The 18,198-nt window shown below is 39.9% G+C and overlaps 1 protein-coding gene across 2 annotated transcripts in view; it reads right to left on the reverse strand.

The window, feature by feature from the left end:
* RANBP9 (RAN binding protein 9) overlaps positions 1 to 18,198 on the reverse strand; it is a 90,095-nt gene that overhangs the window by 20,570 nt on the left and 51,327 nt on the right. For both annotated transcript variants that reach the window (XM_073631085.1, XM_073631084.1), the window contains exons 3-7: positions 17,601 to 17,653; positions 13,892 to 14,059; positions 9,813 to 9,835; positions 6,679 to 6,854; positions 5,692 to 5,804 (exon numbers count right to left, since the gene is read on the reverse strand). In XM_073631085.1, coding sequence (XP_073487186.1) covers positions 5,692 to 5,804; positions 6,679 to 6,854; positions 9,813 to 9,835; positions 13,892 to 14,059; positions 17,601 to 17,653 — 533 coding nt within the window. The remainder of the gene's footprint in view (positions 1 to 5,691; positions 5,805 to 6,678; positions 6,855 to 9,812; positions 9,836 to 13,891; positions 14,060 to 17,600; positions 17,654 to 18,198) is intronic.

Genomic DNA, 18,198 nt, shown 5'->3' on the forward strand with positions numbered 1-18,198 from the left:
CTTTCACATCATTATTATTATACAGGATTTATATAGCGCCAACCGTTTATGCAGCGCTTAACAATAAAAAGGGGGACAGTACACTTACAATACAGAAGGAATAGGAGGCTTACAATGCCTATTACTAACCTACAGGTGCTCTTTAAAGAGAAAAGTAAGCTTAAAGCTGGGTTCACACTATTGGGAATTGGATGCGGGATCCCTGCAATAACATATCTTTGCAGGAGGTCCAGTGCATTTTGCAGAAAAACGCTATGTGTCTTTTAGTCCGTTTCAGGTACGAATTCAGCCCGAAATCGGACCTGAAACAGTGAACCAGGACACACCGGACCCCTGCTGTGAGACGGATCCGTGTTGAGTGTGAACCGAGCCTAAATCAAGTTTTCAAAAAGTACTATAAAGTTCAAAATGAATGCTGCTACAGCTGCTGTGTTTTATGCCAGGTGTTTTTTCTGCAGCCAATAAACTCCCCAGCATGTTATCCTATGTGTCCGTGCATACATAGGCTATTATCAGCAGTTTTTGGGAAGGGCGTTTTCTGGTTGGAAAAAACACAGAACTAGTGGGTCTGAAGAGGAGTTTTTCAGCTGTAAAACACTCCAACACTGGAAAAACACTAATGCGGCAGAACGCAAAAAAATAATAATACATAAAAGACAAAAACTTGCGTTTTTAACGCGGCAACGCTACTGGCATATTTATTACATCCAGTGTCCATGAGGCCTTAAGCGATCACAGGAATCAATTACAACAGGATGAAATTTGTTATTGTTCACTGCAAACTTGACCTATACTTCTGTATGAGACCGTTTAAGGCTATAAAAGTTACTCACAAAGCAGAAAAACTAAGGGCACAGACATGCGTCTTCCATGCAGGGCCGTCTTTTCTGGAACGGGGATGCACAGCTGTTCCTTGGATCCCCATGCCAGTGTCCCATTCATTTCTATTGGGACAAGCGGCTACATGAGCACAGCCGCTGTGCCTGAATATAGCATGCAGGAGGGTGTAGGCCCCCAAACGAATCCTGTATGCGTTTGGGGATCTGCACCCACCTGCATTTTATATTCGGAAACAGCGGCTGTGCCCGTGCAACAGTATGTCCCAATAGAAATGAATGGAGCGCTGGTACAGGGTGTAATACAACAGTGGTGTATTTCAATAACAGTACCAGAAAGCATCAAACCAGATTTCAGTTCACTTAACATGAATGCATGATTAACGTGAAATGGTTGCTATGGGTAACCAGGGCTGCTGTTAGAAACAATGGGTTCCCATACAGCCATCCCTCAGGAAAGAATATACAGGACCCTTCCCCCACTCTCCACCCTGAAGGATCCTATTGTGTGCTTGCAGCTGCTGGTGTGGAGTAGAGGGAAGCCGGCAGCACTGCGGGGGTGGGCACCCAGGGAAGCCTGGGCAGCAGGGGGAAATGTATGGTGCACCGGGAGGGTGATTGTTGCACCAGGGGGACAATTGCTGGAACTGATCTTCTGTATGGCTCTCTCTGCAGAGGTTGAAAGCCGGCGGGTGGCAGAGAAGAAGCCAGCTTTCAGCTGCTGCAGAGAGCCATACAGGACACTGGTTCCAGTAATTGCACCCGGGCACCAATCACCCTTCCCACCAACATCCTAGTCACCCAGTACAGTGGTACCCCCCCCCCCCACCACCACCACACACACACACACACACACACACACACACACACGGCCTTGTGGGTAACGTTGCTATACAGATCATTAAAATTCATAATTGGATGTATTCAGTGGCTCCATCATGTAGCATAATTTTGCTATGGCCAGTTTGGTGCGGCAAATAGAAGATATTTTTTTTCCCATTTTAGAGTAAGGGAGGGCTATAACTCATATCAGATTTTTTTCACTGTGTTGCATTCACTTCCTGTCCCATAGTCAAACAGGAAGTGAGAGGAAATCCCTGCAAAATAAGAGAACCCATTGGGACCCCTAGGTCACCAGAACTTGTGTCCACATGGGAAGATTTCCCCTCTATTACTTTTCTAAGGACAACCCAAAATTTGGGTTTTGGGTTTTTTCGCTTTCAATGATAACGGTAAACAGGACAGAACAGATGGTGCATCTCCCTAATGGGGAAATAGTTATAATAACTTAATCCATATGCCCTCTGTCCAAAACTTAAAAAAAAAAAAAAAAAAACTCCCCCCCACTTTAACCACTTGCCACCCAGGACAATTCTGACATTTCTCTCCTACATTTAAAAATATTTTTTTTTTTTGCTGGAAAATTACATAGAACCCCCAAACATTACATATGTTTTTTTTTTTGCAAAGACCCTAGAGAATACAATGGCGGTCGTTGCAACTTTTTATCTCGCACAGTATTTGCGCAGCAATTTTTCGAACATGTTTTTTTGTGCTTAAAAAAAAAATAAAAATAAATAAAGTTAGCCCAATTATTATTTTTGCATAATGTGCAAGATGAAGTTATGCCGAGTAAATAGATAACTAACATGTCATGCTTCTAAATTGCACACACTCGTGGAATGGCGCCAAACTTCGGTACTTAAAAATCCCCATAGGCGACGCTTTAAATTTTTTTACTGGTTACATGTTTTGTGTTACAGAGGAAGTCTAGTGCTAGAATTATTGGTCTCGCTCTAATGTTTGCAGCGATACCTCACGTGTGGTTTGAACACCATTTTCATATGTGGGCGGGACTTACGTATGCTTTCGCTTCTATGTCCGAGCACAAGGGGACAGGGGCACTTTAAATTTTTTTTTATTATTGTTCATTTTTACTTTTTCTTTTTTAGTTAGACTTTAAAAAAAAAAAAATAAATAAATAAAAATTTTGATCACTTTTATTCCTATTACAAGGAATGTAAACATCCCTTGTAATAGGAATATGGCATGATCGATCCTCTTTACGGTGAGATATGGGGTCAGTAAGACTGGGAAGCCTGAAATCATAAGAAAAAAAAAAAAAAGATCTTGGCTTCTCAGCTGAGGCGGCAGCATTCGTTTGAATGCAGAGGCAGGGCGTGACATCATAACATCGCGCCCGGCCTCTGAATGATCATAGACACTCCAGCGACCATCTAGTCCGCCGGAAATCTCTATGGTAAACATCCGGAGCCGGTTGATCCCATTTCTGACTCACCAATGGAAGTTTTACTGTATATTACACAGCTTACCATTCATTAGATGTGGTGGCTGCATTATTTTTTTTTTAGGCTTTTTCAATTTTCACTAACACTTTTTTTTTTTTCCCTGTAATAGAGTGCCTCAACTCTGGATGAAGGAGCACAGGGGGCACCTTTGGACTGCAGCATTGTCAGTTTGGGGGGAGGAGAATGTTAGATGGACAAGGAGATTTCAATAAAGTAAAAATTGAAGCCAAACTTCAGCTAATACTTTATAAGCAATTACAGCAAACAGTTTTTTCCCTTTTGGGATAAAGGTTTTACATAAATAAATAATAGCTCATCACTGTAAGCACCCCTGCCAGTGTTAAATTGTTTGTCTCATCCCTGTAACCAATACATTTGCCGGAGAGCTTGTTCTTTTGAAAACAGCAGATTTACTGACTGGACTACCAGATGAAATAGAAGAAAGCAAGCCTAAAAAGAAAAACTAATGCAGCCATCACATCTAAGAATTTTGGAGTGAATACTGCTTTAACTAGATGGTGCCGTTGACCACACCTACTGCACAGAATTTTTCCAACTGTCTCAGACATTGCTGGCGATGTCTATCTTCCCCTGGATGTCTGGCAGGATTGCCCACAATTACGACACTTTTGGGACACCATCAGACACATACCTGATAATAACCTCAAACATAGCCCTTAAGACTCCACAGATAGGTCTTCTATCCATAATTCCCGAGTCCCTAGCTAAGATTAAGGGCCTTCTCCCCTTCTTCCTTTTGGCTGCCAGAGCAGTGATTCCATAGACACTGCAGCTCAACATCCCCACCAACTATAAAAGAATGGGTGGATGAGCTGAACAGGAGTGGACAGCCCAACTACATGAGATTTACATGATTAGCAATTTCCTTGGATAAAGTTCTGTGCTAGCTATAGCTTTCAGATGCCATTGACCTGAGAGACATACTCTCTCATCTCTTTGGACCAGATATTACCATCTAGCACCTTGCTTCAACATACGGCAAGTGCCCAGGCAATCAATAAACAAATGTCTTATACGAGTACATGAACCGCCTTACCTTTCCTCTTTCTCTTCCTTTCCCTTCCCTCTTTCCTCCCCTAGGTTCCTCTTCCGTTACCTTCAGAACAATTTCAGTCTCTCCATTTTAACTCAATGTGGACCTAAAATCAGTTACTCCGGAAAAATCTTCTTCCTTGTCTCAAAGGAAAACTTTAACTAATAATTTTTACCAAAGGTTTCCTGATGCCTAAAAATCAATCATCAAGACTTCCTGCAGAGTAAAAGCATGGCGAAGGGAGGATATAAATTGAAATCTTTTTGCTTCTTTTTGTGGAAAGTATAACATGAAACAGGTTGTCAGTTGGATAAATAATACCATTCCTGCTGTAAAGCCACCATAAAACAATATCAAGTGCATCAGAGAGACAGACAGTGGTTAGGAACCCTTGGCATATAGCACAATGGAGACAAGCTACAATAGAAAACAATAATTCTGAAATGACTGTTGGTAGCCCTATGCACCCATTAACATTCAAACACTGTTAAAGTGGAATTTCACCCATTTTTTAAACTTCCTCGGATTATAATGCCCATCCTAAGTACAGTAAATGTATATTATGGATTTTTTTTTTTTATTATTTATGAATACCTTATTTTAATGCAATCTGCCGGCATTTCTGGTCTCAGCTACCTAAGTGATTACATCATTAGGCGATTCCCTTGGACTCCTGGGATTTCAGAGTTATCTATTCCAGGAGTCTTCAACTCCTGTAATCAACAAAATGCATCACGCAGTGTCATTACTGCGTAGGTGCGAGATCGGGTGGTGCATGCTGGGTAGCCAGCTGCACCAAATCCCAGAAATACACAGGAGTGTGCTTCAGATGCCCACATCCTCAATAGCCCCTGCCTGCTTCAGAGATCAAATAAGAGATTACAAATTTATAAATAAAAACTATGAGGACAATTATCACAATATCTAAATTAGATAGTACGCGTACTAAGAATAATGGGGGTGGTTTTATCATAAAACTGCTTAGGAGACTGGAGCCCAGCTTTAAATATCTTGAGAATGAGCAATGATGTTAGCTACAGGTGACCACGGGTCTGAACAGCACTTTGATACTACAGGTGAATGTTCAAAGAAAAAAGCTGTGAAAATGTGGAATAGACTCCCTCAAGAGCTGGTTGTGTCCAGCTCAGTAGATTGCTTTAAAAAAGGCCTGGAATCTTTCCTAAATGTTCATAATATAACTGGATACTAACATTTATAGGTAAAGTTGATCCAGGAAATATCGGATTGCTTCTTGGGGGATCAGGAAGGAATTTTTTCCCCTGCTGAAGCAAACTGGATAATGTTTTGACGGTTTTTTTTTTTTGCCTTCCTCTGGATCAACTACGGGTATTAGATTGTGTATATAGGATTGCATAATCTCCCCCCCTTTTTTTTATTGGTTGAACTTGATGGACTTGTGTCTTTTTTTTTTTTTTTCTTTCAGACTAACTATGTAACAAGTGACATGATCAAATGTGGAAAAATACATTACTTTGCCGATTCTTGATGGAGGCCAGCTCTTCCTGAACAGTCTGGTCAGTGGACTTGGCAAAGGCTTCTGCTGTAGAGCAATAGCCATGATGCACAAGATATGAAGAAACCATCCTAAAATAAAAGGAAGAGGTGTAAGGGAGCTTTAAAACAGAATGAGTCGGGAGGACATCGAAAAAAAAAAAACAGCACAGTTTCAATTAGTTCCTTAGTCACATTTAGAATCAAATCATTGTATCATGGTACACCTTGCATTAGACACGCTCGGGCTCTGTGGCCTCCAACTATCTGCAGAATACCAAGTGGCCTTGTACATCACAACTGGGAACGCTTGTATCTTCTAAATGATAATAATGGATTACTGCGCTGTAGGGTAAAAGTACACTGCACAGCCGTTAGTCTTTTTATAAAATCTATAGCTACCTGGTTACTATTCTCATTTAAGGCATCACTGAATGTAGTTATAAATTAGTACAATAAACTTGCACTCATGGATCGAACGGCAGGACTGAATTAATGATGTCTCAATAGCCAGGCATGGATACATGCCAACTTTAGCATAGGGCCAAGCACACAAAGCCATAAATATTCCTAAGCATTCAGTATAAGTAAAGAAGAAAGCACAAAAGATTTTGACCATCTGAATAGTTAATTATGCCATATATGTATTTAAACAGATATGAATAAAATGCAGTGCATCTTTGTAGAATTTAATAATATTTCTTTAATTTGCACAGGGAATGGTCAATTGGCTTTAATGGGCTACAAATCCACTATTACTCAGCCCAATTGTTCTTCCATAAGGCAGCAAAAGCGTATTAAGAAGGATGTGGTAAACAAGAGTGAACTTTCTTTCTTCCTTGGTGACCCATTACACTGTATGGCAACAATCATTTATTTTCCAGGTGCTTAGACATTCAGTAACCAGAGGGCTATCATTTTTGCAGCCATCTCCTGCAGGCTGAACTTGTCACACAAAAGTACTCACTTTTGAATTACAGACTGCCAGTCTCCACCAACTGGAAACCTTTCAATCTGTGCCTGAATTTTGGCTCTCCACTCCCGAATATAGTCTTCGATATCAAACACAAAGGGACTCTGGCCAAAATTTGCATCAACCACTTCACCAGGTGTTTGAAGTCCAACAGTTGGATACAGGTTCGGCTTTAAAAAATAAATAAAATAATCAGTTCTTGTTGTGTAGCAGTTAAGAATGACACAGATAAAAGGAGGGAAGAGTAAAGTTCAGCCAAACTACAACCTGATCCTATAATAGCAAAGCTCTATAAATATTTACACTGACAGTCCCATTTTTTAACATTTATCTTTACACTACTACTGGCTTGCTACCGTGATGGGAAATCTCAAGCGTAGAAAGTACTCAGAAGTATATGCAAATTTAACATTACTTTATACACACTGAATAAAGTTGGAGTTTAGTTCTAAAACTTATAGACAAGGTTTCCTATTTATGTATCAATTAGAACATCATGATAAACCTATTCCTCATTGAGAAAATATCTAATCTGAAATGGTATTCATCAGTTTGGATAAAAGTTATGAGCGAAGAAATGATTGACCCAACTCTCAATTGACAGCCTGGTCTACAAGGTCTATTTTAAGTCCGGTCTTCAGTATATACTGGGAAATTCACAGGGATTTCCTGAAATAAACACCATAGGATCAAGTCAAAAACTTGAGCCAAGTCAACTGCTTCTAGACAAGTGACATATCCCCTTTCAAAACCGTGTAGAGAAATCTTTACCAGGCATCATTTGTGAATAATCAGCGATAACCCTGGACTGCCAGTAGACTAGGGGTAGGCAACCTTTCAGAGGTGGAGATCTACCCGAGCAACATGGAAGAGATCAAAGATCACCAGGGTGCAGCGACCTGTTTTTATCCCCTTAAAGAAATTAACTAGCAAGGCCTTAATAAAATGGATATCAAGAAAAATGTCACTATAAAAAAAAAAAAAAAAATCTATATATTTACCCATTTCCTGCCTGCCCCGGTAATGTGATCTTCCCTGTATTAGCCAGCGGTGGCTGCAGAGCGGAGAGCGCTTGACATTGGCTGAAGTGAGGATGTCACCCATAGGCTCCCATGTCCCAGCTGTTGTTGGTGCTCCCTCCTATCCCCTACATACCCCACTGGCTTACAAAGGTGAGATAACATGACCAGACTGGAGTGGCCTGAAAATAGGTTAATCAGCTTAGGTTTTGGGGGGGCATTTTTAGGACAACATTAGGTTAAAGCTGGATTTCTACTTTAACCACTTTAAGACTGGCTAATGTACATTTCTGTTGCGGGTTTAAAGTGCTACACTGGGATAATGCCTGCAGCCAAGGACCTCATCCCAGTATTGCTTTTTTTGGGCATGGCCAGGCGATGCTGTTTTTTTTGTAAAAGCAATTCTACTGGCTAATCAGGTTGTCAACCCCCTGCAGTAGACCATGCCAAAAGCTTTACCTTACCAATCTTCAATACAAATGGATGAAAAAGGTTTACATAAAATGTAAATAATTGACAGACTTGTACTAACCTAGATTCACAGAGCCCCAAAATAAAAGCAATATAAAGGTCCCTATTTAATAAGGCTACCAGTAATATACTGTAAATCCTTCTGCAGAAAACTCCCCACGTTAGTCTCAGGATGAAGAACTGCTGAAATCTTATGGTTAGCTGTCAAGAGCACTATTGGCTATATAAATTAGTAGGCAGAGCTAAACAATGTGACAGCAAGGCAGAAATATGAAAAACACATGCCTGCCAACTGAAACCCATTAAATATACTACTTATAAATAGAGTAAATTCTATGATCGCTTTTTAGGAATGGTTGTGGCCCAATTGTTGAAGCCCATATCTCATTGCACTAGAACTGTGCCCAAGGCCCTGTTCACACCAGCATTAAAAGCAGGTGTTTTAGGCACGTTTTATCGCTCCTCAAATGCCCGTTAAAGCAGTCTGCAATCGATATGGACAGCACACAGAGCTGTTCACATTATCAAAATGTGAAGAGTTTGTGTTGCTGCACTTCAAATATGAAGCTACATGTTGAGTATGGAAGGAGCTGAAACATCTCAACTCCTTCCATTCAGGTCTATGGTAAAGCACTGGCATGCGTTTGTGATGAGTTGGGCCTTGTTCACAACAACAAAAATAATAGGTGTTTGGGGTGCGTTTTTAGCGTGCATCAAATGCACATAGGGCATTTGGGAAAAGCATGTTAAAAAGCACATCAAATGCGGCGAACAGCAGGCATTACCTCTATAGGCGTGTTTGTTCAGTGTCAGAATTTTAAGCATGTTTGAACAAGGCCTAAAGCTGGCCATACATCTTACAATTTGAGTTTTCAATCTCATATTTACCAAATCTTTGTAATATGAGGGCTTCCCAAAACAAATCTTTCAATTTCTGTTCAATCAGGCAGGCTCTTGTACTACAAAGTTGTTCGTAGAACTAAAGAAAATTGTACATTCATAACTTGGCAAATGGCAATAGGAAACTGGGATATTAGGCTGCAAGGCAATGCAAACAGATATTGTTAATGGCAAAAATACATAAAGTTGGCCACAGTGATGGCAGAAAAAAGATGAAGTGGTGCACTGAGTTTGGCTGATTTGTTAATGTATATATTTTCTTGCTTTTTTTCCTCAGATCTATAGTAGGACAGATTATATATATATATATATATATATATATATATATATATATATATATATATATATATATATATATATATATATACATACATACACACACACACATACATATATACACACACACACTGACTATATAAAAAGATATATACAGTATATATCTTTTTTTTATCTATTAAAAAAAAAAAAAAAAAAATGGGAAGAACTCAATGGACCACTTGGCCTTTTTCCTGCCATCACTCTTATGTGTGGCCAACTTTACATATTGCCATTAACAAGATCTATAAGTATTGTCTTGCAGCCTGATATCCCAGATTCCTATTTCCATTTACCAGGTTATGCATAAATCTGCTTGGAGGCTCCTAGGCAATAGAGACAGCATGAAATTTGAAGCACTGTGCCTCAAAGAAAAAAAAAAAAAAAAAAAAAAACGGACTTAAATTTTAAAGGGTAACTCACTGGGAGGTCTGTAAAGGCGATACCTGTTGAAACATAAAAAAATGGGTTTTACTTTTAAATTTGTAAGTAACATTTTTATAATAAACTGGAGAAGAAATCTTTAGTGGTAAGAAAAATGATGTAGCATCAGTAACATGTATATATAGATTTGTTTTGCCATCCAAATAATCTGTATGCTTTGCAGTAGGTCTCACAGCAGATCCTCAGTGACTCGATTAAAACCACCCTCTTCGAAACACCCACTAATTGAACCAATGAGCAGTGCACATATTTTAAAGCAGAAGAATTTTCATGAATACACACAGTGTTACATTTTAAGAATGCACAACTGCAGCGCTAGCAGAACAAACACACAAATATAGCTGCTCATTTCAAGGACTAAGCAACCTTTAACACGATCCTCCTACATGTACTACAGTACCTTGAAAGTATTTATAACCCTTGAAATTTTCCAAATTTTTCCATCTTACAACCAAAAACGTAAATGTATTTTATTGGGATTTTATGTGATAGACCAACACAAAGTGGCACATAATTGTTAAGAGGAAGGAAAATGATAAATGGTTTTCAAATTGTTTTACAAATAAATAAATATGTGAAAAGTGTGACGTGCATTTGTATTCAGCCCCCTTTACTCTGATACTCCTAACTAAAATCTAGTGGAACCAATTGCCTCCAGAAGTCACCTAATTAGTAAATAGAGTCCACCTGTGTGTAATTTAATCTCAGTATAAATATAGCTGTTCTGTGAAGCCCTCAGGGGTTTGTTAGAGAACCTTAGTGAACAAACATCATAAAGGCCAAGAAACACACCAGGCAGGTCAGGGATAAAAGTTGTGGAGACGTTTAAAGCAGGGTTAGGTTATAAGAAAAATATCCCAAGCTTTGAACAACTCAAAGAGCCCCTCATTTTCCACTTCTTAATAAGTGATTAAACAGTACTGACTGCCATATTCAAGGCTTTGGATATCTTTTTATATCCTTTTCCATCTTTGTAAAGTTTCAGTACCTTGTTACGCAGGCCTTTTGACTGTTCTTTTCTACCGCCTCATGGCTCAGTGCCCAGCCTACTTAGTGCATCCATGTGAGAGCTAACAAACCCATTGACTATTTATACACAGAAACTAATTGTGATTTAAAAAGCCACAAATGTGGAAAATTAACCTTTAATTGCGATTTTAACCCATGTATGCCACCTTCTGTGTCTGTACCAATGCCAAACATTCCAGGGTATGTAAACTTTTTTTTATCTGGGCCATTTGGGTGATTTCTGTTATTATGATTTAAAAAGGATCCAAAAACGATGCGATAATAAATGGCTTCATGTGATTGCTATCCTAAAATAAAACAGTTTTTTGGCATGATCAGTCATATTTTCAATATTATTGCCAAAATTTCACAATTTCTGCCAGGGTATGCAGACTTTTGAGCACAACTGTATGCTATAGGTCAAATTTCACGAATGGAGTTTACAACCACTTTAACTTGTATTTTTGGATGGCACAGCGAACTGTGTTCATAGACAGTGATTTTTTTTTAAGTATTCCTGAGCCCATGCAGTGAAATCAATCACAGATTCAAGCCCAATTTTAATGCAGTGCCATCTGAGGGCCCGAAGATCGCAGGCATCCAATACGTTTCGTTCTTGTCCCCTGTACACAGAAATTTCTCCAAATTCTCAAAATCTTTTGATGATAGTTTAAATACTGTATATCATCATGTACAGTACAAAGTCTTTTCAATTTTACAATGAGGACATTCTGAATGTGTTGGACAATTTTTAGACAGCCTTTCACAGACTGGTGAAACTCTGCTCATCTTTACTACTGAGACACCCAGACTCTCTAAGATGCTCTTTTTATACCCAAACATGTTATTGACTTGTTACCACATAACCTAATTAGTTTCAAAATATTTTTCCAGCTCTTCCTTGTTAGTACCACTTACTTTGACAGCTTATGGTAGCACTGTCCAAACTTATTTGAGACGCGTTGCTGCCTTTAATTTCAAAATTACATTTTCTAAAAAAATTGTACATTTTCTCAGATTAAACATTTGATAGGTTTTCATTTTTTATAATAAAATATGGGTTTCTGGGATTAGCAAACTATTGTATTCTGTTTTTATGTAAATTTTACACAGCGTCCCAACTTTTTTTTGGAATTGGGGTTGTATCTATTTCAAAGCAGAAGCCTTATCCCTGCTGTACCTAAAAATACAACATTGCTGGTAGACATTTAAATCTGAATGGATAATTGGACTAGTTTCAAATTATGCTGCATACCTTCTTTTTCATCACCAATACAAAGAGAAGAAGCCCTGCGTACACGCCAATGTAGTGCTTACACAGGGCTGAAAGCTGTCCTCACCCTCATTTGACAACCCTGGCTGCCAGACTGGCCAATCACAAAGCATCAGTGCTGTCACATGGAAGGAAGTTGAGTCACATAGTACCCATACTCACAGGTATTGGATAGTTCCCTTTTCTCGCTATGGTTGAAGTGAAAAATTGGAGCTGGGAAGAGCAGCAGTTGAAGCAGATTTTAAATTGGAACTGAAGGAATTTTTACAACACATTTTGAGCAGGCAGGCCATTATTGAAGAGAGATGCAGTGCCTCTTCTACAATAAAAGAGCACCTACCTGCCTGCTTACAGTTTTCTGTGGCATGTAGACTGGCGCCGGCAAGCGACCCCTCGCAGACTTTGGGCCATTAGAGAAGAGGGTAAGGGTAGTGCTTAAAAACCCAAAATAGAGTTTGTTCAGTTTTAAGGAATCCCCCACCCTTTCCCAGTAGAATTGTGGGAATTTTTTTTCCTCCATTTTATTTTATAATTTTTGGCCATTCTGTCTGCCGAAATTCTAGCCTAGGCCAGAATGATGTGTCACTGATCCTGTAGCCTCCTGGGATACTTACATCACATCTCCCAAGACATGGCAAGATCGGCATACAGAGCAGCTGGGGGGCAAATTGGACGGCGGGCTTGCATTATTGGAGCCGATTGCCTGCACCCAGAAGAGGCAGCCAGCTGAAGAGGACCATAGGACCCCTTGTATGGCACCTAAATTGCAGATCACAGTGGGACAACGTTGAATTCACTGTGTGGATATGAGTTTTGGAGAAAACCCAGTAATACTTGTAGGAGAATACATAAGGGGTAAGGGGAGATAAAGAAGAACTGCAGTCTGCTCACATAATTTGTAATAAAAACATCTTTGCCATTCTGAAGCTTCCCTCCAACCACTTTGCATATTCTTTTATATATACTGTGATTCTGTACTTGCCAAATATGCTGTAGAAATCTCCCTCCACCAAGTCTGGCTGCATCCATTTTAACTGTGGGCAGCTGAAGCTGCTGCATGTTCACTTCCTGGATTTACACAGACACACACAGAGGCACACCCCCAGCTCTGCAGCTCTAATTAGTTGTCTTATGACTCATCCCCCCTTTATTCCTAGCAACGCTTACGAGAGTCAGAGAGAGAGCTGTGCATGATATCATAAGCCCAGGCTAATGACCAGACAAGAAACAGAAAGTGGGCTGTATAAGGTATTTACTGGCAGAAAAAAAATGTTTTACTATCCAGTGAAAAAAACAAGGGCAGAGGATTTAATAGATGGAAAGATGAAAAAAATGACTGAAGTTGCACTTTAAGTATCGCTTTAAGAAAACCTGTTGCTTTTCCCTACATGAGCAAAGGACAGTTTTACTGAACTTGTTTATCTGCAAAATAAATTAAGGCACTGGTGCTTCTGACTACTCAGATTTGGAGCAAGATTTGCTATCATTATTGTGCTGATCACCATTCTGCTTGCTAGACACACTTTGACAGGAGGCAAGAAAGTCCTGCCTCACCAAATAGACCACTGCCACATAGGGACATAATGCAGAACAAGGCATAGCAGGTGAACAATGGGGACTTAGTTGCAAGGAGACCACAGACAGTGCTGGTGAGTCCTTTGTTCTATGCCCATTATTTGGTGGGACAGGTTCCAGAGTTCAATACTTTTTTTTTTCTGATTCTCAAATAAGTCTTTTTACAGCAAGTAGAGAAAACAATACAATTTTTGTACATTACCAAGGCTGTGTCCGTTTTTAGTGTAGAAACACGTGTTGTCTATGAGATTCACACAGCATCCAATAACATCGCCTGTAGTGAATGTTGGGCCGTATGGCTGACCAGTTCCAGAGGAACAGAATGAATGTCCATCATCTCCATGATATCCATAAGAATGTTTATCCCAACCTTTTGGTTATCATGACAGAAAGGGAAAAAGAAGAGCAGAAGTAAATGAGTTACAAAACACGAAAAATACATACTGTATATATTTAGACTGAATTTACAATTCTCATTAAATATACAGGCAGTCCCCGAGTTACGAACGGGTTAGGGACTGCTGGTTTGTTCTTAAGTCAGATATGTTCGTAAGTCAGAAGCGCATGCGCAGAACGGCAGAGACGGTGTTTTCCGATGGTCTGTCAAGTAGCTGCGCATGCGCAGACGTCATTTTCCGATGTTTTCTGAGGTGCCCGCCGTCGAAAAGTGGCCGCGCATGCGCAAAACGTCATGCCGCCTCCCGTTCGTAAGTAGAAGTCATTCGCAAGTCGGAGGTTCGTAACTCGGGGACTGCCTGTACAGCACTCTAATTTAGGATTATGTCAACAATCTATCCAGCTCAATTAAGCAGCATGGATTGTAAAAACTGAGAGGATCACATAAAAATATAAGGTCACAAAGACATTAGATCTATGGGCGAATAAAGAGAGCAATACTCCCAAATTCGAGCATCATTTATTATCAGACAATTTTAAAGTTTGAGAAGGAGTACTTGAGCCAGTTGAGGACATGAGTTAGTGCATAGATTATTTTTAAAACGGTCCAGAAATCACCCTCTGAGCCAGCCCTGATACTTCCAAATCCTGAATAATGCTAGAGATTGGGGTTCACTATAGCGTATGCAAAGTTTTGTTCTACAGAGAGGAATGAATTACTTGCCTCTTTGTGCCCAGTTCATAGCATTCAATGCTGTAGAAGAAAGCACCGTGTTTGGTGTAGTAGGTCTGGCAGGTTACCAGCACTATAAAGGCTGTAATTGCGGTCAATAATGGCAGCATATATAGTCCAAAATCTGCACATGAGGTCTGCTAATGAGTTTTTGAAAATGGATTACAGGATAAATATTAGGGGACGCATAAAGAAGATTTCCAAGTATGGATGTTTTTACATAGTTACATTTGTCCAACGTGGATCAATGTAACTATGCTTATACTCTACTTGTAGGATCCCTAGAGCTGGAAATCACTGTAGTAGGTCGCATGTCGAGTGGCTGCCCTGCTGCACTGTGAACACAGAAGGTTGGCCATTGGGCATGGGTGCAATTCAGAGAATGTTTTGCATTTGCTCAATGAATGCATAGCATTCTCTGATTGGACAAGATAGAGCACATGATGTCACCACCCTGCCTCTCCACCTGGTCAAACAAGAGAACACTTTGTATTCATTGAGCGAATCCAAAGTAATCTCCAAATGATGCCTGTGCCCCGTGGCCGACGACCTGTGTTCACAATGCAGTCAGGCAGACACTCCACATGCGACCTACTATAGCGATCCCACAGGTATAGTATATATGCATAGTTAAATAGGTCCAAGCTGGGCCAATGTAACTATGGGGTTTATTTACTAAAGCTGGAGAATACAAAATCAGGCTCACTTCTGCATAGAAACGAATCAGCTTCTAACCTCAGCTTGTTCAATTAAAGTGATACTAAAGTTTTTTTTTTGTTAAAAATAACAAACATGTTATACTTATCTGCTCTGTGTTTTGCACAGAGCAGCTCAGATCCTCCTCTGATCGGGTTCCTCTTTGGCTCCCCTGTCCCCTCCCTCCTGTTGAGTGCCCCCGCAGCAAGCAGCTTGCTGCGGGGGCACCCGAGACGGGCCACATCTCCCTGTGTCCATTCAGACACGGAGCTGTGGCCTGGCCCACCCCCTCTCTCTTCTCATTGGCTCATTGACTTGATTGACAGTAGCAGGGGCCAATGGTGCTTCGCTGCATTCTCAGCCAATGAGGAGGGAGAGTCCCGGGCAGCTGAGGCTCTCGTGCAACATTGCTGGATCAAGATGGGGCTCAGGTAAGTAGTAGGGGGGCTGCTGCACACAGAAGGCTTTTTAATATTAATGATTAGAATGCATTAAGATTAAAAACCTTCTGCCTGTACAAACCACTTTAAGCTTTGGCAATAAAACCTGGAAGCTGATTGGTTTCTATGCAGAGGTGAGCCCAATTTTGCACTCTCCAGCTATAGTAAATAAGCCCCTATGTAAAAATACATTATACCTGAAATTCTTCAAGCGAAATTGTAAATTCTTCACGCACAGATTTCAGTAAAAATTGGTTACTGGTTGAAATGGTCATTTAATTCCTTATTGCTCCACAGATACAGGCAACACAGCACATATCTTATCTACACATGGTTCTTAGTTTCTCTTTATCTATACTGGATATGGGCTAAAAGTGTGTGTTTGTTTTCAGCATTAAATGCCAATATGTCATTGAGCTCACATTTATCGTTCTGCTAACAGGCAATGTTGTAGACAAGTACAAGAAGCAGCAATGTACTATTTTCTCCATGTTTAACAACTGCAATTTATATATGTATAAATATATATTTATATATACAAATACACAGATTATGGTGAATTAACTAAGCTTCCTGTGCCATTGTAAAGGTGCAGGAAACCGTCAGAAATGACACATTAACTGAGCAGTTTTAGGTCCATCGATGCACCTGCACCAGTCTCTATTTCAGAGTGAAATAGAGACTTGCGCAGGGTCTGCAACTGATTAATGAAGGGAATAAGGCTGCAGATTCCCACCAGGTCAGCAGACAGCCCATATCCCTTTCTCTGCTCGTGCAGTGATGACACAGCACAAGCAGAGCCTACACAAAGTTAACACCCTCCTCCTCCCTCTGTTCTAAGCTGAGCAGAGGGCTGGGATGGCAAAGAGATGAAGCATGCAGCCCTAGTTCTCTCTGTTCTCTGTGCTGTGCATGGGCAAGCTGGTTGTACACAACGATCAGTGCCACCAGCTATAGCCAGCGACATTGATCATTGTACTCTGATCCCTGCTGTCAGAATACAATACCACAGCAGAAGGGTTTCCACCATCCACCTCAAATGTGTGAATGGGGAAATCCAAAACTTTCTTTTTTTCAACCCCCTGGTTGAATGAAAAAAAAAAAAAAAAAAATCAATGTATAAGCTGCCTAACACCCTGGACAACATTGCAGTAGTAGATGTGATATTTTACAGGTCTCATAGCTGAACGTTAAAAAGAGACATTAAACAATTTGCCTATTGACAACTCAAAAGGCGAAACAAAGCCAGAAATGCCATGCCCCAACTTAAACAGGGTGTGAAAAATCAGGGATAACTAGTTCGCAAGTGCTTTTATCAAATGTTGGCATATTATTTTATATTTCTAGCACACTGCACTCTCTCTTTTGTTTCTCATTCTGTAATTCCTTGCCTTGTCCAGCAGAATAAGGTTACTAGAACACATTTTGGGGTAAGGATTAAAGTTTCATTCATTCATTCATATACTGAATCATGTCCACTTACGCAGAACAAACTGTAATTTAGTACCAGGTTCCCTGAAGTTCACATTAATATTTTAAAAACATCATTCATGCTCTAGCTCCAGAACACGACAAGGTATAAAAGCAATGGAGCAACAAGTTATAAAATGGGAATATCACACACCAAAGCAATCTGTTGAACATACCTGGTAATCTATTCAGATTTACACCCTGTGTGGACAGCCCGATGCCCATATATCTGGGGACAAAAAGAAAGAGGGTCAAAGAGTTTCTTTTGCAGCATACTTTGATGCAACAGGTCTGTACATTTTTTATTGAAAATCTAGAGACCAAAAATGGCCTTTTCAAAATGTGTATTACTAAGCCTTGTATAAAATAAACATAATGACAAATGCATGTAAAAAAGCAGATCACGGGTCATACAAAAGATTCACGATGGTATAAAAAAACATTAAAAATAACAATTAAAAGACTTATTTTTTTAATTTCAACTTTATTATTTTACTCATTTATATAATGACAACAGCGCTTTAACCTGAGCACAGGACTTCGGTCCCTGACTAGTAGTGGTTAGTCACATACAACTGGACTTGTTCTGTAAAGAATGGATGAAGATGTTTCAGAGCCTCTCTAAGCCAATTCTTCAGTGCAAGTGAGTGTCGGGAAAATACCCTATCATTTTTATTTACACGGGTATCACAGACAACCTAATCCCAATCACCATGGAAGATGGTAGATGATGATTTACCAAAAACGTTTTTTTTTGGTATTTGATCACTGCCG

Source organism: Aquarana catesbeiana, linkage group LG05 (assembly GCF_042186555.1).
Source record: "Aquarana catesbeiana isolate 2022-GZ linkage group LG05, ASM4218655v1, whole genome shotgun sequence".
Classification (NCBI taxonomy): Eukaryota; Metazoa; Chordata; class Amphibia; order Anura; family Ranidae; genus Aquarana; species Aquarana catesbeiana.